The following is a 26,040-nucleotide window of genomic DNA, read 5'->3' on the forward strand; positions in this document are numbered from 1 at the left end:
TATGTTGTTTTGTGTTTTAGTTCAGGTTCACCTACCACTCACGGGCACTTCAGGTTGACTAGGCGAGCACAGGGGCACAGGGGTGGAATACTGCAGTGGACAATCTCTATATCCCTCCCTGAAGATGGCATCACACAGCTCTCCCCACGTGACCACTGACACAATGCCCGGCGTCCCTACGCAGCAGCGACGTCCCTCCTTTGCGGTCCTCTCCTGGAACGTCAATGGTTTAGGGGACAAGATCAAACGTGGGCTGGTGATTCAATACCTCAAGCGTAGGGGGCCCGCGGTGGCACTCTTACAAGAAACGCACCTGGTGGGTTCTGCCACCAAGGCCCTGGATAGGCTGGGATTCAAGATGGCGACACACTCAGAGTTCACGACAGGTTCCAGAGGGGTAGGCATACTGATTAACAAACGTTTCCCCCTAATCCTTCTAGACTCCCGTAGGGACGATTATGGCCGCTTTGCAGCACTCACCTGCCAATGGGAGGGGAAGGTGTACAACCTAGTGACCGTCTACATCCCCCCTACACTGCACCAGGTCTCCTTTAGGGCACTGGGTGAATTCCTGTTGGCGCTCCCGCATGGGGAACTTATCATAGGTGGGGACTTCAATGCAACCATGGATCATACACTTGACAGGTCGTCACACAGGGCACACGGGGGGGACACCTCCATTCTTACCGAATTCACTGCCGCGCTAGGCCTGGTGGACACCTGGAGAGAATATAGGCCCAATGAGCGACAATACACCTTTCTTTCTGGCGCACACCGCACCCTTTCACGCATAGACTACATCTTCACTTCGCCTGCCGGGTTCACTGGGGTGACCGAGGTGTCGCACCTCCCCAGGGGTATCTCGGATCACTCGCCTGTGGTTGTAACGTTTGCGACCAACGACCCGTGTAAACGCACTATGTTTCCGGTCCATCCCGGGTACCTCAAAATCCCTAAAATCAATAAGGCCCTCAAAACCGCGACCAAGCACTATTTCGCCGAAAATGCTGACTCCGTCAGAAGCTCAGCAACCCTCTGGGAAGCCTTCAAAACTGTCCTCCGTGGGCAGGCCATCTCCGTCATCTCTGAGCACAAGAACACCCAGCGGCAGGCGGTGCTAAAGCTGGAGCGTTCGGTAACCGAGGCCGAAACGTCCCATACACTACAAGGGGATGAGGATTCGGCGCATACACTCCGCATGGCGCAGCAGGAATATAGGTCCCATCTATGGGAGGCAGCGCGGGCTCGGCGGGTAGCAACCCAACACACAGTCTATGAACTTGGGGACAAGGCGGGAAAACTGCTTGCATGGCTTGAGAAGGGGGACCGAGCGTCGCGATGGGTGGCTCGGATCCGGCTCGACGAGGGGGAATTTACTTCGGACCCTCAGCGCATAGCGGAGGCGTTCGCGGCCCACTACCAATCCGTTTATACGCCTGAAGCCTCCTCTACCGTGGCAGAAAATGAGCTATTCCTTCGGGACATCGCGATGCCGCGATTGACTTCCTCCGAAACAGAGGCCCTCGAGGCGGACCTGACAGACGACGAGATAACACTGGCAATCCTGTCCCTTCGCACAGGGAAGGCGCTGGGGCCCAACGGGCTCCCGATCGAGTTCTATAAGCACAACTCCTCCCTAGTAGTCCCGCACCTGCGGGCCATGTTTAGGGACTGTCTATCTAGGGGGACCCTCCCCCTGGATCAGAGGATGGCTACAATAGTCGCGATCCCGAAACCCAACAAACCGGCGCACGAGTGCTCCTCTTATCGCCCGATTTCGCTGCTCAACGCCGAGGCTAAGATCCTGGCAAAGTTGCTGGCAACACGACTGCAGCCCTACCTCTCCACCCTAATCCACCCTGACCAGTCAGGCTTCATGCCGCACCGGAACACCGCTCTAAACCTACGGCGTCTGCATAGCATTCTTGCTTGCCGCTCCACAATAGAGGAGGATGCGGCCATACTCTCGTTAGATGCTCGGATGGCGTTTGACAGGGTGGAGTGGCCTTTCCTGTTCGCCGTTCTCCGCCACATGGGGCTGGGCCCCAAGATCTGCGCGTGGATCCAGCTTCTGTACACCCAGCCGCTTGCGCAAGTGGTGGTAAACGGCCGTGTCTCTGACCCCTTCCCTCTGGGGCGGGGGACAAGGCAGGGATGCCCCCTTTCCCCTCTCCTCTTTGCCATGGCTCTCGAGCCCTTGGCGGCATGGGTGCGCCAGGATCCGGTGATCCGTGGCCTCAAATGGAGGCCAGACTGGGAGGATCGGATCTCCCTTTATGCAGACGATGTACTACTCTATCTGGCCTCGCCTGCGCGCTCTATCGCCTGTCTCCTCGACATCTGTGAGTCATACGGGCGACGGTCGGGCTACGAAATCAACTGGGAGAAATCCATTTTATATATGCTCCAAGGCTCCCCGCCTCGGCCCCCGAGGGGATGCAATATTCTCGTGGCCCGGGAGGGATTCAAATACCTAGGGATATATGTCACTACAGACCGGGATAAATTTGTGGCCGAAAACCTAATGAAGCCCCTCCAACGGCTTCGTACCGATGTCAAGCACTGGCGAGCCCTGCCCCTGACCTTGCTTGGGAGGGCCTCGCTCTTTAAGATGCTCGCTCTCCCTAGATTCCTCTATGCGCTACAGAATACTCCCTTCCCGGTGGCGCCCTCTTATTTCACGGCTGTGAATGCGGAGATCACCCGTCTCCTTTGGGAGGACAGGGCACCTCGGATTGCGCTCCATAAGCTCACCACTGGCTGGTACGACGGGGGTATAGCCCTCCCAGATATTAAAACCTACTACTGGGCCTCGCACCTCATGATCATAAATCAGTGGCTCCATGTACCAAGCGACGACCCCGCCTACCGTATGGATAGGCAACTGCTTGCTCCGGGGGGGGTGCTAGGAGCCCTCTATAACCCTAGAAGAGGTCGTGTCCAGGCAGGGCCTGCAGCACACACCCTTCAGATATGGTTTGCGGCACAGCGTGCGATGGGTTGGGCGGGTAGGATCACCCAGGCAACGCCACTATGGGAAGCTAAATTGCTTGGGCTGCTGCGTACCACCAAGGGATTCCATCAGTGGGATCTTATTGGCATTTCTAGGGTAGGGGACCTTTGGCGACGGGGAGAGGTGATCACCTTTTCCCAACTCCAGGCAGAATACGATTTGGCTAACACCGAACATTTCCGCTATATGCAAATTCACCATGCACTCCGGACGGCGATTCCACCCGGGACTCGGCTCCCTGAGTCATCACCCTTGGAGGACCGGCTCCTCACTGAACATCTGATCCAAAAAGCGACGTCCCTAACATACCGGAAAATAATCAATAATCGCCCTGACCCCTTTTTGGTCCTTAAAAGGAAATGGGAGGCAGAACTTGGAGACTTTGACGATACTGACTGGCAGGCCGCGCTGTCATCCCCCAGGGAGGTGGGCATATCGTCCAAATTAAGGCTAGTCCAGCTTAAAATTCTGCACCGCACATACTATACCCGTACACTTCTATTCAAACTACATCGGACGGACTCCCCACTATGCCTCAGGAACTGCGGCCACGAAGGAACCTTCCTCCACACCCTATGGGACTGCCCCATCATAGCGCTTTACTGGAAGGGGGTGTTTGTACTCTCTCCCAAGTGACCAAAATCCCCACCCTGCCCGAACCTCGGCTCTGCCTTCTTAACGTCTGGGAGCAGACCGACCACGTAAGAATGGCCCAGCTCTGGGTGACACTGGGGCTCATGCTCGCAAAACGTAACATAGCCCAGCGATGGGGATCGGGACAGGCACCGACCCTGGCGCACTGGATCCGAGACATGGACCTTGTAATGGTGACTGAAAAAGCGGTATATGTACACAGAGGGTGCCCCAAGAAATGGTCCCAGGTGTGGGGTGGCTGGAATGTGTATAGAGGGAACATCTGTGAGCCCCCACCCGATGCACCAGAATCTGACCTCAGCGACCATGACTAGCTGCCCCATCTCGCACATTGATTGGGGATGGAGACTAATGTGTTTGGTCCTTTGCTTGCATATCTATCTCTGTGCTGCATGTGCTGAATTGCCAAGATATATTCAAATCTGCTTTGTCCTAAGCCTTACACTGAAAGAGTGGTTTTTACTTTCTGTTTTGTTGAATAACCTAATAAAAAGATTTCAAAAAAAAAAAGATTGCACAAAAGTTGGTTTTGCACTCATGAAAGGATTTACTTGCAAGAAAATCTTCATACTACCATGAGTCGTATTTAAGGACTTTCACCAACTCCCACTAACCCATTCCCAACCTGAAAAAGGTTGAAAATATACTCCTGGCATGTGAAGGGGTAAAATGTTTTCCTGGCTAAGAAAAGATCCCCATATCCAAAAACAAAAGTTTGGGGTTTAGAGAAAATATTTTTATCTAGAGGAAAATATTTTCTAATTTGAGTAAAAAAGAGAAAAAGGTTTTAACAAGTGAATTTGAACAAATTAACATGTGTATATTTGATCATGCCAAAATGGAATTCATAAATGTTTGTTATGTGAAGTCCTGAAAGTTGTACATCTGAATCAATGCCAGATTCCAGAACAGAGGGAGCACTTTTGTGGTTTTCATTATGAATGAGGCCCCTATTTTTTTACATGTTACCCATAATACTCCATTAATGGTTTTTATCAAGAATCCTCCGTTATTATTTTTAGAAAATGTTGACATATCATACCCATTTCATTATTTTACACTATAGAGAAAAGTTATTTATAGTTATCCTTTTAAATTGAGCAATAGTTTAGCTAAGCAGCCTATGAGTTTCTTCCATTTTTTCCACAGTGAAAATATTATGTGGGTGAATTTTAAACTGAATTTTTTTTGCCAACCTCGCTTTCATTCTATTGCGTGAATTTGCATATAATCAAACAGTATTCTGGTGGCATTGCAAATAGCCACAAATTGGTTCGTTTTGCAAATACGTGCATATGGTTTTTTGTATTGGATACTGTTGATGATGCAAGCGGAGTTTACTGCCCACTGCATTTCCTTGGAGCTCCCACCCTAACATTCAAGATTTTGCCTTAATGAATCATATATATGAACTTTATATACAACTTTGAACATCATATACATCTGGATGCATATATTCCTCAAAGTCAGAAAATCCTCTTTCTCACAACCATATTGTACACACTGTAGATTGGCGAACAAAGGGTTTATGCTCAGGGGTTTAGTTTACTTGTCCTGTCAACAAAATAAACATTTAAATGTGTCCTTGATTTACCATGTGGCCTTGCCGTCAGGTGATAGGGATTCCCCGCCCCTGATTTAGGTTTTCTTAAAAAGAGTGTTTCCATTCTCACCATTGTTTTATCTGTTTGAAACTACTGATTGCTCAGTATTCAAATGGTGGATCTGATAAACTCACATTGCAGTCATTTATGTACTGTGATGGTTGTCTTTCATCCTTATTGTGTTGTCTCCCTGTGTTTTTCTAGGCTCCTTTTCCTGTGAGTCTCCAGTGCTTGCAATGCATGAAGAAAACATTTACACAGTGGAGCCGAACCGGGTGCAGGTCCGCACTCTACAGGTGAGATCTGGGAAATTAGGTATGTCCTACCCTGTAAAATCAAATGTTTAGAATGTAAAAGATAAAGGCAAGTGGGAGAAAGTATCTCAATAAGACAGTTCATCAGTGTGTAACTGAGTGGAGTCTGGCTGTGCAAGTGGTAATTTATTCTCAGTTGCTGTAATATGTACTTCCACATTGTGCATAAACAGTCTGCATTCACTGATGCCTTTTAATAAGGAATTGGGTTTTCAGCTGTTATACCTTTGGAAAGACTGAAACATTTTCATCCATTGCAGTTCTGTATTTGTAAATAATACTTTCGTGTGCAGACATTTCAAACTTAAAATTGCTCACCTCCATTTGAAAAACCCTGAAAACTTTTTTACAACGTTTTTCAGCATATTTTATTGGTTTTTGCATCATGTACAACATGTCTGAGGAGGATGACATTCGAATTATAGGGTTTGACAGAGTGTTATTTGGTGCCGTACTATGCACACACTACAGCACTATTTCAAGGACAAGCAGCTTATCTACCTTTTCATAATGAATTTGACACCGGCCATCACAAAGAATGTACCCATGTAAATTAACAATACCACAACTGTAAAATAAGCTGGCCTGTGTTAGACACCACAACACTTGTCGAATACTAGTGATCATTAGCATTATTGTGCGAGCTGTGTAACAGTGCTTTGTGGGTATTGCATTTGGTGTAGGTTGCAACTTTTTAGGTCGAGAACCGTCCGGTCTGCCGAAGGCAGAACCGGAAGTCCGGAGATCTTATGTTTCTGACAGTGGCTCTTTAGCCCGCCTCTCTTTTTGCCTCTCCTCCATTGGCTGGCTTCCTAAACGGAGGCCAGCCATTGGAGGAGAGAGCCGTCCCTCCAAATAGGCTCCGTCTTTTTCCGATTCGGGGGCGTGTTCCGTGCTGTTCTTTCCACTTTTTAGCCACGCCTTTTTAGAACAGCAGGAACACGCCCTCTAATCCGAAAAAGTTTGGAAGCTTCCATCCGCCATTTTTAGGTCTCGGCGATCTCGGCCCCCGAATCCGAAACCGCCGCTGCCTTTCTCCGAGGCATTTCTGCTTCGCCTCGGAGAAAGGCAGCAGCGGTGTTCATGGCTCTCGCCAGGTAAGGCAACAGTTTTGCCAGTACTTGTTTTCTCCTGAACCTTCTCTGTATTTCCTTCGCTGCCCATCGTTTTCGGCCTGAGATCAGTGCCTGCTCCGGGACAACTTGGACACCCCCACGTCACTCCGGGGGGCAGGGGCCGAGGGATTTCAGGGGCGCATAACACTGTGCTCAGCAGTTCATTGTTCTTCCTGTCCTGTGCCTCATGCACAGCTAAACCGGCCTGTCCTCATTTTACGGGGAGTGGGTAAGCTTTTCCCTCTAGGAGCACGAGTTCGGTGGTAGAAACACTTCTGGCCTCGAATGGCTGCTGCTAAAACTGCGAAGAAAGCTCACACTGCCGCAGGAAGATGGGTATTTTGCAGTGCTTTTATTGATTAGCTTCATTATTCGCCCCTGCCTGCTCCTTATTGTTTGTGCTGTTTTGTCCAGAATCTTCTTGAGGTTTCCATGGAGGTACCCACCTTCCTGGGCCCACCTTTCAGGGTTAATGCTCGGGGGAGAGGAGGGTTAATCGGTGATTTGATAGCAGGCAAACACGGTTCTGTTGATGTTTCCTTTGGGCTTGCAGCCTCACAGATTTATGCTGCCGTTGAACTGTCAACTCAGTGTTTGGGTGGTTGTAAATAGATAGCAGTTTAAATGCCCGACCCTGGCTGCTGTTATTGATACCAACCTGGACCTTGAGAGGAAGCTGAGTAATCCGTTTTTATCCCCGGTCAATTTGGTGTACTTCATGGGCGTCTGTTGTTTTTTTGTAAGGTGATGCATATTTGACACACAAATGGATAGGCATGAAGAAATACGATTGCATTTTATAGAGGGGTTAGTGCGTTAGTGTTCAGAAAGCACGCTGATCCATTTCTGAAGGCCAATGATGTGGGAGAGGAATACATCAGGGAGAGACTTCATCGAGTGAAGAAGGAAGTGGTTACCCCATTGCTTTGCCTGTGTTATGCTGCGTTTTGCTGCGTTTGGTAATTGAGATAAAACAGACAAGGTCTAGAAATGTGCAGTAAAATAGTGTACAACGTAGATCACATGCCCCATGTATTGGGTCTCAAAACGGTAAGCAGAGGGCAGAAGGAATTTGACAACTGTCATATTCCTCAACTAGGGTATGAAAGTTATAAAGGGTGCCAGGCCTGGAAAATACTGCTTCTTGGAAGTGGCCATGACCCTAAACCTCAGCAAAAGTAACAAAACCGTAACGTGGTATAACACTTTGACGTAGGAGAGCAAAACCAATATTTGTAAATCAGGAGGCAGCATGTTTTTTTGTCAGAAATAGCGCATCTCAACAAGAAACGCTGTACAACAGCAACCAAATGTAGAACATGAGGACTGGTCAGTTGGCATGTACATGAACTGATTGGGTTAGGGAGTATTGCTTAATGAATGGCACATACTTTATGATGGATAAAAAACATTCACCGGGGGAAGACCTGGAGTTGCATGTCTGCGATAGGCCAGAAGTACCAGGAACGCAACTCATGTTTGGGATTGAGACTTCTAGTTCTATGGTGTACTTCAAGGGCTTTCTTCAAATTTGCATCTTAAAATGGATGAGGGAGATCTCATGGAAAAATGACGAGGCAGAAACCTACAAATCAGGCCAGTGGGAGGCATAGAAGCTTTGGAGCGTGAGAACCTAGTTGTTAATGCTTTTGGCAAGGTGGGCTGCTGTTACGGACAAGGCGCTGGGGGTTGATATCACCACTATTTTGACGTAATTGAAGGGATCCGGGGTTTGGAATGTGTGGAGAAGTATGATTGAGCCTGGTGAGTGTTTGTGCGTAGGGTAAACATTTTAATAATTAGTGGGGTCAATGGGCTGTTGAAACTTTAGCTGTTTTGGGGAGGAGAGAATGGTTTGGCTAGATACTTAAAATTAAAGGTGCAAGTGCTGGATGAGTGCTAAAGGTGGGGTGTTTGAAATTGATTAAGCAAATGACAGTGGATAAAACGTATGTGAAAAACACCACGTGTGTGGCTGGAGTGACTAACCATAGAGGTTCTGCAATCCAGATGTTTGTCACATAGGGCCAAGTCATTTATTTAGCCCTGTCTACCTGTTTCTTAGGGATCCTAATTCATAATTTTGTCGATTGTTTTATTAAATCAGTGCCACTCTTAAAATTGTATGGATCACAGTTTAAATATCAGATCTGGACAGAGAGTTGTACGTGTAGAGAGAGAGAAAAATAAGTTTAGCAACAGTATAGGAGTTACCTTCAAATGCTGTCCAGGATGGATCTTCTATGCTGCCCTATTGTAGTTGGAAATAAATAAAATCATACAGCAATCATCATGCCAAATCAATGGGCGCTTCTGACAACTAAGGGTGTCCTTATTTTTTTGTTTGGAAACTTGAAAAGGATTTTAAATTAACATAAGGATGCATTATTTAGTTGTTCTATTTCTAGCAGTAGGCTCAACGTTTTAATCTGAAAATGATTTCTGATTCGTGTTTAGGATATAGTCAAGTATGGTTTCCTGGGTATTTTATTTACCTTTTAGGACTATTTGCTACCCTGCATGGACATAATACATTTCCGCGTGGAAACTTGCCCGTCAGCTAAATTCTTCTTGTGTGTGGCAATTGGTTAATACGTGCGTTTTATTCAGCTATTATGTGTCGATGACTTCATATTGCGTGTCATTGTCTAACTCTGCCTATAACAAACATAAGCAGGTGTAATGAGAGTTCGCTCAGAAGCGAGAGCGGAGAGATGAGAGTTCCTGTCATGCGAGCGAAAACCAATGCCTGCTAACAAGATGCTCAGTTTTATTTTAAAGCTTGGTTTGTGTTTTATTAATGATGAATTTTAATTTTGAACCCATGAATAAAGAAACTGCTGCTGAAGATCCTGATGTTCGTTAAATATTTTTCAGTTAGTTCATGGTATTTTCAAATGGGTTCGGCAGCTCTTCATCATTATGGATAATTATCAGACTTTGTTTATTAATCCTTGTTGTGTGATTTCCAATTCTATGATTGGTACTGGTCACCTATCATGGTGATGTATTATGATTACGCATGATAGAGCAACGTGGGGCCTACATTTTGTGGAGGAACCGATTAAAAGTATGTTTTGGTGGGAAATAAGTGTGCCAACTTCTGTACTTTAAATCCTATAACATTGACATGTTTGGTTAATAGAATGCCACTACTCAGAAACAATTGAACTCTAATATCGTGTGACTAGGGGTGCGTTAAATCCAAAATGAAAATGTGTTTCTTTAACTTGACTTTTCGTACAAGATTGCTGTGGCAATAGGTATCACATATGCAAAAAAAAGCTAATGCCAATAGAAATGACAATGCCATTTATTTAGGGATACAAAAATGATTAAAAAATAATGAGCAATACCAATAGCTCTACCTATAATATTGCCGAGACCATTGTTTTATACCTCTTTTTGTTGCACATACATCTTAAGTGGGGCTCTCCGAGGGTGAATTACACCATGCATACTTTGCTACCCTTTGAGGGGTTGAGAGGGGGGGGGTCTCCCAGCATGGTGTTTCTCTAGTATTTGTTGTGTCACAGAAGCCCTACTGGTATGTTAGTTCTTTTTGTTTATTAATTGATAGGTCTATCCCATGTTAAGTGCCCCCACCTCCCCGTTGGAACCTAGTTGTCTTTCTCCTCCCCACCTATGAAAACTTGTAAGATCTCATCCCCACCTCATGCAATGGAAATACGTTAAACATACCTCCCAGGTGACACCAGAGGTAGCCAGCTGTGCACTGTCCAACTTTACATTGTGGCAAAACCTATCTCTACTGAGGCTATGACTGGGCACATTTAATTTGGTTTTTCTAGTTCTGTGCAACAATACTGTCATGCCAATAAATCAGCATGGTTTTCTTACTGAGCTCTGTCTCATATTGTTTGCTTCTAGAGATTCTTAGTTAAAGCCTTTTAATATATGTGCCTTTGCATGTCACTCACTGACCCACATGACAAATGAATGTTATTTCAAGGCTTTGAGCATGTTACAATTGTTTACCACAAATGCAACACAGATTTAGTTAATTTTGTTTGGGAGAGGAATTCGCGGATGGAACAGTACTGGGAGCCAGTGTGAAGGCCGCACCCCTTAATCACACTGGGAAACACCTGTGTTCTTGGAGTACACATCTGGTTCTATTTTCATTTCGAGAAGCCCTCTTTGCCTCTTGCGGGTAAACATAGAAAGCAAAACAAACTTGCATAGCTTTAGTGACTTAGATTCTTTTGGAATTGTCTGCCTCTTTGTTGGTGGTTATAATGTTTGCATCATTTTAAAATGGATTTGAATAGATAATTTGCAAAACCAATGCATTTTAGTCTCTTACACAAAAGGAGGGTTCCAGGCTTTTCAAGTAAATTTGTTATTTTTATAAAGGATGGGTCAATGTGCAACCTTTGTACCCTCCTCATATTTTACCATGATTGTGTGCATGAGTCCAGGAATTAGGAGGAGGAGTCCACAGACCGCGGAGCAGGAGGCAGCAGTGGGAGCCTGAGTTTGAGCTGGAGCACCACCCGCTCGCTCACCGCCGTTCGCCACCGCCAGCCCGTTGCTCCCCACCCGCATCAGCAGCGTGGAAGCGCTGCGGCTCCATCTGACTCCCGCGGCTTCGGGACCACAGCACCCTGGACCGCACCAGACCGCACCACACCTCACAGGTTCTTGAGGAGGTGGCGGCGAGCTGCTGAAAAACAGCTGAAAGTACCGGCCGCGGCACGGCACGGCAAAGTGAAGCCCCGTGAAGTACAAGGAACGGACAAAGAACCTGGCAAGGATCCCGCCAGCGGGAAGGAGCACGTAGGTCTGTACGTAGATCTGTACGCCAGAGACCGGCAGCAGACCTGGGGGACAAATGGTGAGGAGCTGGTGCAGGGGTGGATGCGAGGGGATCCAAATTCTGACACTAACTGACTCTAACTGCCCACCTCCCGTAGTCTGTCTTCACAGAACGGTCAGGCTAAACTCAACAATTAACACTCACCATTGTAGTAGAGATGAGCAAAATGCCTACACGTAAGACCCTGATCGACCGCCCGGGAGGAGGAATTGAGGGACCCTTGACTCGTTCTTAACTCGAGCCACATCGGTCTTAAACCATGAAATTGAATTGATACAGCGCCGCCTATTCCTGGAACCTGTGTTGTTAACAGGGGCCACACACGGGGATGCAACCGTGCATATCGCCGATATACATTTCCCGCCATTAACACAGGAGGTAGAAATACCAGCATGGAATGGTGGGGCCCCAGAGCACCAAGACCCTGCACCACCAGCAAACAGGTCATCATCAAAGGCAGTGGCGGCGAAGAAGTTGCCGGATAACGGGAACCTAGGCAAGAGGAAAAGAGGTGGTGGCCCACAGAATAATAAACCTACAAAAAAAACCATAGCGGCAAAGGGTAACGAAGATCAAGTAGGGGATTGCGATGCACATGGTGGAGAAAATTCAATCGAAGTTTCCCCGTGTAAAGTACCCCTTATTAAATGAGGACATGTGGCAGAGATTTGAGACTTTGGTGGCCACCCTGTTAAACCCTATATTAGCAAAATTAAATAGGATCGAAGAGAAGCTAGCAGATCTCGAAACCCAGGTAACAAGTAACACACACTTATTGAAATCACTCCCACCCCCAGGCAGGATCAAGATCAGAAAAAGCGTCCCAAAGCCATATACAGGCACATGGAATTATTCTATCTATGAGTTATTCAAAGGAGGGGACTGGGATTATGCCCATTGGAAGGTCTAATCCGCCACATAGTTATATCGATGACCCTCCCAACATGAACACACACTTGGTGACATACCCCAACACAGCAGCCCTGTGCCAGCCCCTGACGCAACATCTGAACGGGACAAGGGACGCAAGACCTCACAGGAGCGCCAATCCTGAAACACTACTTGCGGGTCAGGGGGGGCCACGGAGTGGGGAGGGCAGCGAGCCTGGTAATCAAAGGACTGAAAGACCGACTACCGGTCAATGGGCCCCTGGACTGCAGTTCCTTCATCTCCCCCCGGCAGCCGCACCCCTAGTGTTAGGGGATGTTCCAGAGCTAAAGGAGGGCCAAATGGAGACTACGGAGCAACCAATGACCAAAGCATTACATTGGCTGAGACAGAAATTGAGCGACTGGGGGCTTTTGCAGAAATCTTTCAAACAGACTGATCATGGCAAGAAGGACACCCTGGATAAGGCCAGCTAAAAAAGAGCTGACAGGAGATTGTGTGGCGCTAAACTTTAAGGATGAATCTGTTGTCAGATATTTATTAGAGTCTATAAGGGGAGGTCCACCAAAGAGATCGCATATCATTGTGCTTCCCCTAGGTTATTTTTATAGGCCTCCATGTTGGGTGGCACCCAGAATGAACTGTTTTCAGAGGGAGGATCTGGCTTGAAAGGAACATGGGGGCCTCTCTGGGATCCCGGTTATAAACTTGGAAAATAGATTTGCCCTCCTATGTGACCTTGAGGCATGGGAAATCATTTGCTTCATTTCACCCACAACAAATATGGCGAAGCCTTAAATAGGATAATATCCTCCAGAAATATGGAAATGACCAATGACCCCGAACCAGTAACCGGCATTCCGATGGGTACATTTCAGAGAAACAGGGTAGTATCAATTATTGAGTACATATTGGTTAGTACCCCATTCAGTCTAAGGGCCACCAGATCCCAGAATTCGTTCTCAAGCTTTAGTGATCACGCCATCCTCCAATTGCAACTAAATGTATTCCCAGAAAATCTCCCTTGTAAGCAAAATATTGGCACCCTTTTAGTAGCCAGAAGAAAGGGAATACAGCTAAAGTGGGCCCACATTGACAAACCTAAACTGACCTCGGCTATCGTCCAAAGTACAAGGAGAAAGGTATTACTATGCCTAGACCCAGATACTGAGCCAGGTGAAATGTTAATGGCCTTTTGTAGCATCCTAGAGCAAGTAAAAACGTCGCTGACATGCCATAGAGGGTCAAAGCCAGAAGTAGGTAAAGGCTGGTTTAATTCATCCTGTTCCCAATCCAGGAAGGCACTGATACACGCCCAAAAAACAAGCCCCAGACCTCATGAGCAAATAAAGGTATTATGGGCCAAGTACAAGCTAGCTCGACGGAACAGAGAAAATTACACGAAGAACGAAATCTGGGCAGATCTTGACCAGGCAGCCAGAACAGGCAATAGCATGGAGTTCTGGAGAATAGTGAATGTGCCACATTTCTGATGGATACAGCTGCCTGTGGATTCCTCATCCTTATGAATATCCCCCTCTGCGCCAGCATTCCGGAAACTTTTCCTAGCTCTCTGCGCCGACGAGGTCGTCACAGCGTCAGGGCTCCGCATGCGGTTCCGCATGACGTCACCGGAGCCATAAGAAGACCACGTCGGCGTGATGACGTCAGTTCCTTTTTTTCCGCGCTACAAACTAATGGATTTTCTGGGACTCTCCTGTCTTTCAACTGTTACTTTGTTTTGAGACTTTATTTGTTATTGTTTCGACTATGTCTGTTCCTAGGAAGTCGGGTTTCAAGCCCTGCAAGGAATGCGGAGGTCACATGTCCATCACTGACCCGCATGATGACTGTCTCTGGTGCCTCTCCAGTGATCACGACGTCGAAGGTTGGTCATCCTGTAGAAAAATGAACCCTAAAGCGCTGAAGGAGAGAGAGGCCAAACTCTTCATGTCCAAGGTGAGAAATGAGAAAAGAGGTCGTAAGAGATCCAAGTCGAGGTCGTCGACTTCGCATGGATCCAAGAGAAGGCACCTAGAAGAAGAAGAGACATGGGTCTCGACGTCGATCGTCCAAGTCTCGAGCTTCGAAGTCGCCTTCTCCTGCTCCTCGACGTCGTACCAAGGATGTTATTTCTCCCTCATCTTCCGAGTCTCCACAGGCTTCTCCAGACCGGTGTCCTGTTTTGGTTTCTCCGGTGCAGTCTCCGGTGCCGGTTGATTCTCAGGCTTCGGATGGGGAGTCGAATCCGGTAGAGGAAGAGTTTCCTATGGCTCCACCTGTTATTCCGGTGGATCCGACTCCGGAGACTCCTCGTTAGGAAGTCGAACCGGCGCAGCATCCTTCGTTCCCGGCGCCGGGTTCGGATCCGTCACACTTCATGAATGCGATGTATGGTATTTTTACCAGAGCCACATGCCCCTCTGGAGCACCTCCGGGTCCCATGGGCCCTTTGGCATTTAATTTGGGCGTGCCTCAGCATTATCCTCCAGCCCCCTTTATGCCTTTTATGCCGATGGCGCCGTCATGGCAATATCCTGCGCCGAGGGTGTCAACGCCGCTTAAGCAGTCCCCGGCTCCGTCCGGCATCCCCTCTTCCAGGGTTTGTACTTCGCGGATCCCTGTCACGGAGCCTACTTCGTTGCCGGATCCGTCGACACCGCGGTTGGCGCTGCCGACGCTGCAGCTGAGGATGCGTTCGAGAAGGGAAGCTCAAAGGCTTATTGAAGAGGAACAATATCGGGCTGGTGACATAGAGGAAGGAGAAATTTAGGAGCCTGAGGACTTATTGGAAGAGCTGTGTGAAGCAAGTGGTTTGTATGTCTCTTCGGAAGGAGACTGTGCTTTACAGAAGGCTTCTCCTTCGAAGGATGTAGCTCTTTACCATGTGGTTATCAAGAAAGCAGCTGAACTGTTGGACCTACAGCTTCCTATGGCTGAATATAAGCCGAATCTTTTAATAGAGGTGCTTCATTCTTCTTCTGCTGTGTTGGAACCTCTTTTACCATTCAATGATGCTCTGACTGAGCCGATATTGGAAGTCTGGAGTAATCCTCTTTCTGCTCCTGCGGTTTCTAGATCTGTTTCTAGGAGATATAGACCGGCACTAGGGGACCCTGATTTCCTGTCTTCTCACCCGAAGACTGGTAGTTCAAGCTTCTTGTTCGCAGCAGTCAGTTGGCTCTTTCCCTCAAGCACTAGCAGATAGAGATTTAAAAAAGCTTGAGCAATCGGCAAAGAAAGTATTTTCTTCGGCCAGTATGACACTAAAGTCCACAAATGCCACTTGTCTATTGGGCAGATATATCCACGTCCTCATGGACTCTGCCAAGCAGATTCTCCCTAAGCTGTCTGAAGAGGATCGGAGCAACTTGAATGAGGTCTTGTTGGACTCCCAGGCTGCTGCTCGACAAGTAATTCAGTCGGGTCTGGACACTGCAGATTCAGTGGCAAGGGTGATGGGCTCGTCTGTTGCCACTAGGAGGCATGCTTGGTTAAGATCGTCTGGATTCTCACCTGATGTTCAAGCTGCCCTTTTGGACCTTCCTTTTGAAGGTTCTAAGCTTTTCTGGGAGAAAGCGGACTTGGCCTTGCAGAGATTTAAAGACAGTAAAGTCAAGGCATAATCTCTGGGTTTGCAGTCTGAGTCAAGAGGGTTTGGTTACAGAAGGTACCGTGGTTTTGGAAGGTCTTCCTTTCGCTCCCGTCAGCCTCAGCAGCAACAACAACAGCAGCAAAACCCTCTGTATAAATCCTACAGAGGTAAAGGGAGAGGTTGCCTTTGTGGAGCTGGACGACAACCCTCTTCCTCCTCCTCCTCCTCTACCTCCCCTCCCCTTCCCGGTAATGCAGGAAAGCAGCCCTAGATCCGCCATCCTGGATCATGTGGGTCCTGTGGGAGGTCGGCTTACCCGTTTTCTTCAAGACTGGAGATTAATAACTTCGGACCTTTGGGTTGTAGATCTTGTGGAAAATGGGTACACCCTTCCCTTCAAGGAATTCTCTCCTCACCCTCCTTGCCAAGGGTTTTGCACGGAGGATCATTTGCTTCTCCTTCAGAAGGAGGTTCTTACCCTGTTACAAAAAGGTGCGATAGAGGTGATTCCAGAGTAGGAAAGGGTCAGGGATGCTACTCCCTGTATTTCCTGATTCCCAAGAAGGATAGCAGGCTACGTCCTATCCTGGACCTCAGAATCTTGAATCTATTCTCAAGCAGGAGAGGTTCAAGATGCTCACTCTAGCGCAGGTTCTTCAGGCGCTGCAACAAGAGGACTGGATGGTGTCCAACGACTAGCAGGATGCGTATTTCCACATCCCAATCCTGAAGTCGCACAGGAAGTATCTCCATTTCACGGTTGGGTCGCAACATTACCAGTTTGCGGTCCTTCCGTTTGGTCTTACCTACTGCACCTCGAGTCTTCACCAAGGTCATGGCAGTCGTGGCAGCCCATCTCAGAAGGTTGGGGATTCTGGTTTTCCCATACCTGGATGACTGGCTTCTGAAGGCAGAGTCTCCAGAGATGGTGTGTCGTCAACTGCAGGTAACAACCCAGCTGTTGTACAAATTGGGTTTTTCAATAAATGTACCCAAGTCTTACCTGGTGCCCTCACAGCGCAACCTGTTCATAGGGGCGGTACCACTGTGTGTCGAGCATTCCCTCCACCTCAAAGGATTATCGAAATACAGGAAATGATTCCCTTGTTTTACAATGGAGCGGTTGTTCCAGTTCTGAAGGTCCTTCGCTTGCTCGGTCTGTTCACTTCCTGCATCCTGTTGGTCAACCATGCACGCTGGCATATGAGGGCACTCGAGTGGTGTCTCCGCAGGCAGTGGTAGCAGCACAACGGAGATCTCGGCGATACGTTTGGCGCTCAAGGCCTTTCTCCCTTCCCTCCATGGTCAGTCAGTTCAAGTCCTGACGGACAACACTGCTGCGATGTGGTATGTCAACAAGCAGGGAGGAGTAGGGTCGTACCGTCTCTGCAGAGAGGCTTTACGACTTTGGTCCTGGGCTCAGAACCATTGGATTTGTTTGATGGCAAATCATCTGGCCGGGGTTCTGAACGTACGTGCGGACAGTCTCAGTCGGCAGTTCTCCGCGGACCACGAGTGGAGGCTTCATCCAGAGGTAGTCCGACACATCTTCCGGACGTGGGGGACTCTTCGGGTGGACCTGTTTGCCACTCACGAGAACGCGCACTGCCCGTCATTCTGCAGTCTCCAGTGTCCGGTGCAGGGAGCGTTGGGGAACGCATTTCAGTTGAGTTGGGGCTCACAACTCCTTTATGCGTTTCCTCCTATACCCTTGATTCCTCGGGTTCTGAGGAAGATTCGCCAAGACCGGGCCCAAGATATTTTGATCGCCCCGGATTGGCCAAGAAGGGTGTGGTACATGGACCTTCTTAACCTCTCGTCACACCCTCCGCTGCGTCTCCCTCTCAGGGCAGACCTCCTCTCTCAGATGGAGGGGCAAGTTCTACACCCCCACCTCCAGAGCCTGCACCTTCATGCCTTGAGATTGAACGGGGCAACTTGAATTTTTTTTCTCTCCCGCCTGACGTGGTGGACGTTATATTATCGGCCAGGTGACACTCCACCAAGTCTGTCTATTCAATCTGAAAGAAACACGTTAGTTAGATTCCTCACCTTAGAATATCCCCAGGCGTCAGCCTAGATCCGGAAAGATTTTTCGTCAGCAATACCCTTGCGCGTCGCAAGGCGTTGTCTGCGGCTCCGCGTCCGTCGTCGGGCTCTGGGATGACGTCGTCGGAGTACTTAGACACCGCCCTCGTGCGCTGATGTCAGTCCTTCTTTTTTCCGTGCCAGACAGCGCTGATCCGGGAAGAGCATACCCTTTTAGTCATTTTTTGACTAAACTTTTTTGACTATTTTGGTCTATTCAAGTCGACTCGACTCTGGTGCCGGTAGGATGCCTGGTTTTAAACCTTGTGACTCCTGTAACCGACTGATGTCGGTTACGGAACAACCCCAGCGGTGCTTCTACTGCCTCTGGGCTGACCATGATGCCGAGTCGTGCCTCGACTGCCGGGCCTTGACTTCGAAGGCTAGGTGCGAGAGGTCCCGCAAGCTTCATGAGCTCTGGCAGTCGGCTCCGCGCCGTTCACGGTCCCGGTCGAGGAGGAGGTCGAGGGACCGGTCGCGGAGCCGCAGCCATCACCACTCGTCTGGTTCCAAGTCTTCGGGTAAGTCGAAGCATAGTAAGAAGTTCAAGAGGCAACATCGCTCTTCGGGCTCCCCTCGCCGGTCGCGCAACTCAGCTGAGGGTTCGGGTGGTACCACCCACGCGGCTCAGTCAGAGGCGCAGGAGTCGCGTCCGTCCCCATACCCACCGGTCCCTGGGACTGACGCGACTCCGGCGGAGATCAGTGCCTTCCTCTCGGCCATGAGAGGCGTGGCTCCGCCGTCGACGTCTGCCGGCGCGCCTTCGGGCCCCGTGGGCTTGACTGGGAGGCGGCGCCGGCGCCGTCGTCGACTCCGGTCCCGACACCGCAGGTCCCTGTGGGATCCAGGCCTGGATCCCAGTTGGCGCCGGTCGACCACACGACCCCTCCGCCGACACCGACTCCGGTGCCACCACCGGCGCCGCCTTCGGACCGCCGTTCCCTGGATCAGTCCCGGTCCGGGCCCGGTGTCGGAGCGGCACCGCAACCGACGCCGATGGGTGGCAATTTCATCTTCCGGCCGGCTCCGATCATTCCACCTGTTTACCAGGAATCGGATGACGTTGACGACTGGGAGGGGCCTGATGACCCTCTGGCCCGGCAGGGCCAGTTATCACAGGACTGGGCAGACGAGCTGGGGGATGCCAGTGGTCTTGATACCTCCCCTGACACTGGCTTCATCTCTCCTCCGACCGTGGCTTCGGAGGAAAGTGCTGCATTTTCTGTGGTGCTGCGCAAGGTGGCCGAAGCCCTTGGGCTGGAGCTACCTGCTGTGGCCGTGAGGACTAACCTCCTCACTGAAGGGCTCTAACCGTCAGCAAGCTCCTCGGAGCCTCTGCTGCAGTTTAATGAAGCACTAGTGAACGTTCTGAAGGGCACCTGGTCCATGCCCTCCACAGTTCCTCCTGTGGACCGGAACGTGGCCCGGCACCACCGCCCTGCACCGGGCGACCCCAGTTTCCTGTCCATGCACCCCACGCCCGAGATCCTGGTTATTCAGGCCTCTACTTCCCAGACCTCCTTCCCGTCCGCTCCCCCGGATCGGAAATCCAAGAGACTAGAACAGTTCGGTAAGAAGCTGTTCTCCTCCCTTAGTTTGGGATTGCGGTCGATTAACACCACTTGTCTCTTGGACCGTTACTCCCACTCCCTGTGGGATACGGTGGAGGACGTGCTGCCCCAGTGTCCGGAGGAGGCCCAGACCCGGCTCACCCAGGCTCTTGCCGAGGGGCAGGATGCAGCGCGGCATGCCATCCGATGTGGACTGGACACTACGGACTCCCTGGGTAGGGCAATGTCTACCATGGTGGCGCTTCGTCGCCACGCCTGGCTGCGGTCCACGAGTTTTTCTGGGGATGTCCAGAGCACCCTCATGGACATGCCCTTCGATGGCAGTCGCCTTTTTGGCGACAAAGCGTATAGTGCACTGGAGCGCTTTAAGGATTCCAGGGCTACGGCCAAGTCCTTGGGCCTCTCGGCCCCGCGCCCGCAAACTTCCGCTTTTCGCCCCTTTTGAGGCCAAGGAAGAGGCGCAACCTCATGTCCGCCTAGCCACAGGCCGCAGAACCAACCTCCACGCGGTCGAGGTCGTGGATTCCGCCGAGGCGGTACAGGGGGTCAACGTGTCGGTCCGTCCACATCTACCCCAGCAGCATCCGCCTCAAAGCCCTCCTAGTCCGTGCTTTCAGGCCCATTCCACGCCAGTGGGAGGCAGGGTTCGCCATTACCTGCTCCACTAGCGTTCCATCACGGACAGGTGGGTGCTGCAAATCGTCCGAAGCGGCTACACCCTCCCCTTCGAGGCGACCCCTCCAGCCATGCCACCGCAGTGCCACCGAATTTCGGGGGATCACTTGCAACTTCTGCAGGAGGAAGTTATGGCCCTCTTGGCCAAGGGGGCCATCGAGCACGTTCCTGGTTCAGAAGTAGGTCGTGGTTGTTATTCCCACTACTTTCTGGTTCCCAAGAAGGGCAAAGGGGGCCTACGCCCTATCTTGGACCTCAGGAGCGTCAACACCTTCCTCCAGAAGGAGAAGTTCAAGATGCTCACTGTAGCTCAGGTTCTGACTGCCCTAGACCCTAGAGACTAGATGGTAGCGTTGGACTTGCAGGACGCATACTTCCACATCCCCGTCCTGCCGGCCCACCGGCGTTACCTGCGATTCACGGTGGGCCAGGAGCATTTTCAGTTTACCGTGCTCCCCTTCGGCCTCACCAGTGCCCCTCGGGTGTTCACGAAAGTGATGGCGGTGGTCGCAGCTCATCTGCGCAGATCAGGGGTTTCAGTCTTCCCCTATCTCGACGACTGGTTGTTGAAGGCGGGCTCGCCCCAGGCAGTCGTCTCCCACCTCCAGACTACGGCAGACCTCTTGCTTTCGCTGGGGTTCTCCATCAACGTGCCAAAGTCGCATCTGAGTCCCTCCTAGCGGCTCCTCTTCATTGGAGCAGTTCTGGACTCGGCGCAGTTCCGGGCCTATCCTCCGGAACAGCGGGTCCGGGATATTCAGGCTCTGATTCCCATCTTTCGGCCTCTATCCTGGGTTTCGGTCAGGTTGGTGCTGTGGTTTCTGGGTCTGATGGCCTCCTGCATCCTGTTAGTGCATCACGCCAGGTGGCTAATGCGGGCTCTGCAGTGGGACCTGAAGTTTCAGTGGGCCCAGCATCGGGGCAACCTGTCCGACCACGTCCTGATCTCGGAGGGCACTGCAAGACAGTTGCAGTGGTGGGTCACGGACTGCGATTGGGTTAGTGGCAGATCCCTCTCCCTACCCCAACCGGAGCACTTAGTGGTGACGGATGTGTCTCTCCTAGGATGGGGAGGCCACATGGGAGAGGCGGAAATCAGAGGCCTCTGGTCTCCGGCGGAGTCCCGGCTCCATATCAACCTTCTGGAGCTGCGGGCGATCCGGCTTGCACTGAAGTCATTCCTTCCCTCTGTCCGGGGAAGTGTAGTGCAGGTGTTCACGGACAACACCACCGCCATGTGGTATTGCAACACACAAGGCTGGGTGGGGTCGTGGACCCTTTGTCAGGAGGCTCTGCGCCTCTGGACATGGCTGGAACATCAGGGCATCACCCTGGTGGTTCTACATCTGGCGGGCTCTCTGAACGCCAGAGCAGACAAACTCAGCTGCCGGTGCATGATGGATCACGAATGGCATCTAAACCCGGAAGTGGCGCAAGGCCTCTTTCAGCAGTGGGGAGAGCCTTGGTTAGATCTATTCGCCACCGAAGAGAACGCGCAATGTCAGCAGTTCTGCGCGTGGGAGTTTCCAAGGCGGCACTCGCTCAGGGACGCCTTTCGTCGCGAGTGGAGTTGCGGTCTGTTGTACGGCTTTTCGCCTATACCACTTCTGCCCAGAGTGCTGAAGAAGATCAAGCACGACCGGGCCCAAGTCATCTTGGTGGCTCCGGAATGGGCACGAAGATTCTGGTATCCCGAGCTACTCAGTCTGTCGATCGATCCCCCGATACGACTGCCTCCTCAGGAGGACCTTCTGTCGCAGCAACAGGGCACGGTCCTCCACCAGAACCTGTCCAGCCTCCACCTCCATGCGTGGAGATTGAACGGTGGCAGTTGATGCCATTTGACTTGCCTCCTGAAGTCTGTGATGTGATTCTGGCAGCCAGGCGTCCCTCCACAAAATCAGTATACACCTGCAGGTGGAACAAATTTGTGGCATGGTGCACAGCAAAGGCTGTGGATCCCCTTTCTGCCCCTCTTTCTGAGGTTCTCCTCTTTCTTCTTTCTGTGGCCCAGCAGGGCTCTGCTCTGGGCATCCTAAAAGGTTATCTTTCTGCTATTTCTGCTTTCTTGCGGCTTCCTGATCAGCCTTCTCTTTTCAAATCCCCTGTTGTTTCTCGCTTCCTTAAGGGCATTACTCACATGTTTCCTCCTGTCCCTTTCTTAATGCCTCAGTGGGATTTGAATCTGGTCTTGACGTTTCTGATGTGCGCTCCCTTTGAGCCACTTCATAATTGTCCACTTCATCTCTTGACGCTTAAGACTGCTTTCCTGGTAGCCATCACCTCTGCTAGAAGGGTGAGTGAGCTCCAGGCTCTCTCTTCTAAACCCCTTTCTTTCTGTCCATCCGGACAAAGTTGTTCTCAGGACTCGTCCTTCCTTTCTCCCTAAGGTGGTAACTGCCTTTCACATCGGGCAGTCTGTTACGTTGCTCACCTTCTTTCCGCCTCCGCATCCTTCGAAAGAGGAAGAGAGGCTCCACCGTCTGGACCCAAAACGGGCGCTGTCCTTTTATTTGGACCGCACCAAGCAGTTCCGGGTGGATGACCAGCTCTTTGTTGGTTACGTGGGCACTAAGAAGGGACGAGCGGTGCACAAGCGGACCATCTCTCGGTGGGTCGTTTTGTGTATCAAAGCTTGTTACTCCTTGGCTAAAAAGGAACCTCCTGTAGGGCTGAGGGCCCATTCCACTCGGGCCACTGCGGCGACAACTGCCCCGGGCCTGGGAGTCTCCTTGCAGGACATCTGTCAGGCGGCAACGTGGGCCTCGCTGCACACGTTTGCCAAACATTATTGCCTGGACAGCCAAGTCCGGAGAGACGGCTTCTTTGGCCGTTCTGTTCTCCAGGACTTTCTGATGTGATTTTCGTAAAGACTGGAGATTAATAACTTCGGACCTTTGGGTCCTAGATCTTGTAGAAAATGGGTACGCCCTTCCCTTCAGGGAATTCCCTCCTCACCCTCCTTGCCAAGGGTTTTGCACAGAGGATCATTTGCTTCTCCTTCAGAAGGAGGTTCTTACCCTGTTACAAAAAGGTGTGATAGAGGTGGTTCCAGAGTAGGAAAGGGGTCAGGGATGCTACTCCCTGTATTTCCTGATTCCCAAGAAGGATGGCAGGCTACGTCCTATCCTGGACCTCAGAATCTTGAATCTATTTTGAAGCAGGAGAGGTTCAAGATGCTCACTCTAGCGCAGGTTCTTCAGGCGCTGCAACAAGAGGACTGGATGGTGTCCATCGACTTGCAGGATGCGTATTTCCACATCCCAATCCTGAAGTTGCACAGGAAGTCTCTCCGTTTCATGGTTGGGTCGCAACATTACCAGTTTGCGGTCCTTCCGTTTGGTCTTACTACTGCACCTCGAGTCTTCACCAAGGTGATGGCAGTCGTGGCAGCCCATCTCAGAAGGTTGGGGATTCTGGTTTTCCCATACCTGGATGACTGGCTTCTTAAGGCAGAGTCTCCAGAGATGGTGTGTCGTCATCTGCAGGTAACAACCCAGCTGTTGTAGATATTGGGTTTTTCAATAAATGTACCCAAGTCTCACCTGGTGCCCTCACAGCGCAACCTGTTCATAGGGGCGGTACTGGATACCACTGTGTGTCGAGCATTCCCTCCACCTCAAAGGATTCTCGACATACAGGAAATGATTCCCTTGTTTTACAATGGAGCGGTTGTTCCAGTTCTGAAGGTCCTTCGCCTGCTCGGTCTGTTCGCTTCCTGCATCCTGTTGGTCAACCATGCATGCTGGCATATGAGCGCATTCGAGTGGTGTCTCCGCAGGCAGTGTTAGCAGCACAACGGAGATCTTGGGGAGTCTGTGAAGATCTCCAGAGAAGCTGCAGCGGATCTGTCTTGGTGGAGTGTGGAGGGCAATCTGTCTCAAGGAAAGCCTTTCCATCTTCCTCCATCGGTGGCCACAGTGATAACGGATGCCTCTACCCTAGGGTGGGGAGCACATCTGGGGAATCTGGAGATCAAGGGTCTTTGGTCTCCAGAAGAAAGGTTGTTTCACATCAACCTTTTGGAATTGTGGGCGATATGTTTGGCGCTCAAGGCCTTTCTCCCTTCCCTACGCGGTCAGTCGGTTCAAGTCCTGACGGACAACACTGCTGCGATGTAGTATGTCAACAAGCAAGGAGGAGAAGCGTCGTACCGTCTCTGCAGAGAGGCTTTACGACTTTGGTCCTGGGCTCAGAACCATTGGATTTGTTTGATGGCAAATCATCTGGCCGGGGTTCTGAACGTGCGTGCGGACAGTCTCAGTCGGCAGTTCTCCGCTGACCACGAGTGGAGGCTTCATCCAGAGGTAGTCCGACACATCTTCCGGATGTGGGGGACTCCTCGGGTGGACCTGTTTGCCACTCACGAGAAAGCGCACTGCCCGTCATTCTGCAGTCTCCAGTTTCCGGTGCAGGGAGCGTTGGGGGACGCGTTTCAGTTGAGTTGGGGCTCACAACTCCTTTACGCGTTTCCTCCTATACCCTTGATTCATCGGGTTCTGAGGAAGATTCGCCAAGACCGGGTCCAAGATATTTTGATCGCCCTGGATTGGCCAAGAAGAGTGTGGTACATGGACCTTCTTCACCTCTCGACAAACACCCTCCGCTCCGTCTCCCTCTCAGGATAGACCTCCTCTCTCCGATGGAGGGGCAAGTTCTACACCCCCACCTCCACCTTCATGCCTGGAGAATGAACGAGGCAACTTGAATACTTTTTCTCTCCCGCCTGACGTGGTGGACGTTATATCATCGGCCAGGCGACACTCCACCAAGTCTGTCTATTCATACAGGTGGTCTAAATTTGTTAAGTGGTGCGGAGAGAAATTTATTGAGCCCTTAAAAGCTCATCTATCTGATGTTCTTTGTTTTTCTCTTCATTTGGCCCAGCAAGGTTTTGCTGTGGCCACTGTTGAAGGATATTTGTCGGCTTTGTCGGCATTTTTGTGTTTACCTGATCAGCCTTCTTTATTTAAGTCTCCCATAGTCTTAAGATTTATTAAGGGGTTGACAAACCTGTTTCCTCCCACTCCATTTATTATGCCCCAGTGGGACTTGGATTTGCTGTTAACTTTTTTAATGGGTTCGTCATTCGAACCGATGCATAGTTGTCCTTTAAGACTTTAAACTTTGAAAATGGTCTTCCTGGTAGCTATCACCTCGGCCAGGAGGGTGAGTGAACTCCAGGCTTTGAGTTCAAAGCCGCCTTTTCTGAACATATATGCTGTAAGGATGGTACTTAGGACCAGGGCTGCTTTTCTGCCTAAGGTGGTGACTCCCTTCCACCATCCTACTTTCTATCCTCCCCCTCACCCTTCCAAGGAGGAGGAGAGACTTAATCGTTTAGATCCAAAGAGGGTGATTAGCTTCTATTTGGACAGAACAAAGGACTTTCGTCAGGATGATCAGCTCTTTGTTGAATATGCTGGTCGTATGAAGGGAAAGGCGGTGCACAAACGCACTTTATCACAATGGATCATCTTGTGCATCAAGATATGCTACTCCTTGGCTGGTAAGGAGCCTCCTGTAGGGCATTTGTGCTCATTCCACCAGGTCTAAATCTTGTACTTCTGCATTGTCTAGAGGTGTACCTGTTTTGGACATCTGTAAGGCCGTAACTTGGGCCTCCCTCCACACTTTCGCGAAGCATTACTACTTAGCTTCCGAAGTTAGGAGGGATGACCAT

The 26,040-nt window shown here is 50.4% G+C and overlaps 1 protein-coding gene across 2 annotated transcripts in view; it reads left to right on the top strand.

The window, feature by feature from the left end:
* The window catches only part of IFT140 (intraflagellar transport 140), a 1,808,590-nt gene that overhangs the window by 713,563 nt on the left and 1,068,987 nt on the right, over window positions 1-26,040 (top strand). For both annotated transcript variants that reach the window (XM_085628169.1, XM_085628168.1), the window contains exon 12: window positions 5,476-5,567. In XM_085628169.1, the coding sequence (XP_085484295.1) occupies window positions 5,476-5,567 (92 nt within the window). The remainder of the gene's footprint in view (window positions 1-5,475; window positions 5,568-26,040) is intronic.

Source organism: Triturus cristatus, chromosome 10, assembly GCF_964204655.1.
Source record: "Triturus cristatus chromosome 10, aTriCri1.1, whole genome shotgun sequence".
Lineage (NCBI taxonomy): Eukaryota > Metazoa > Chordata > Amphibia > Caudata > Salamandridae > Triturus > Triturus cristatus.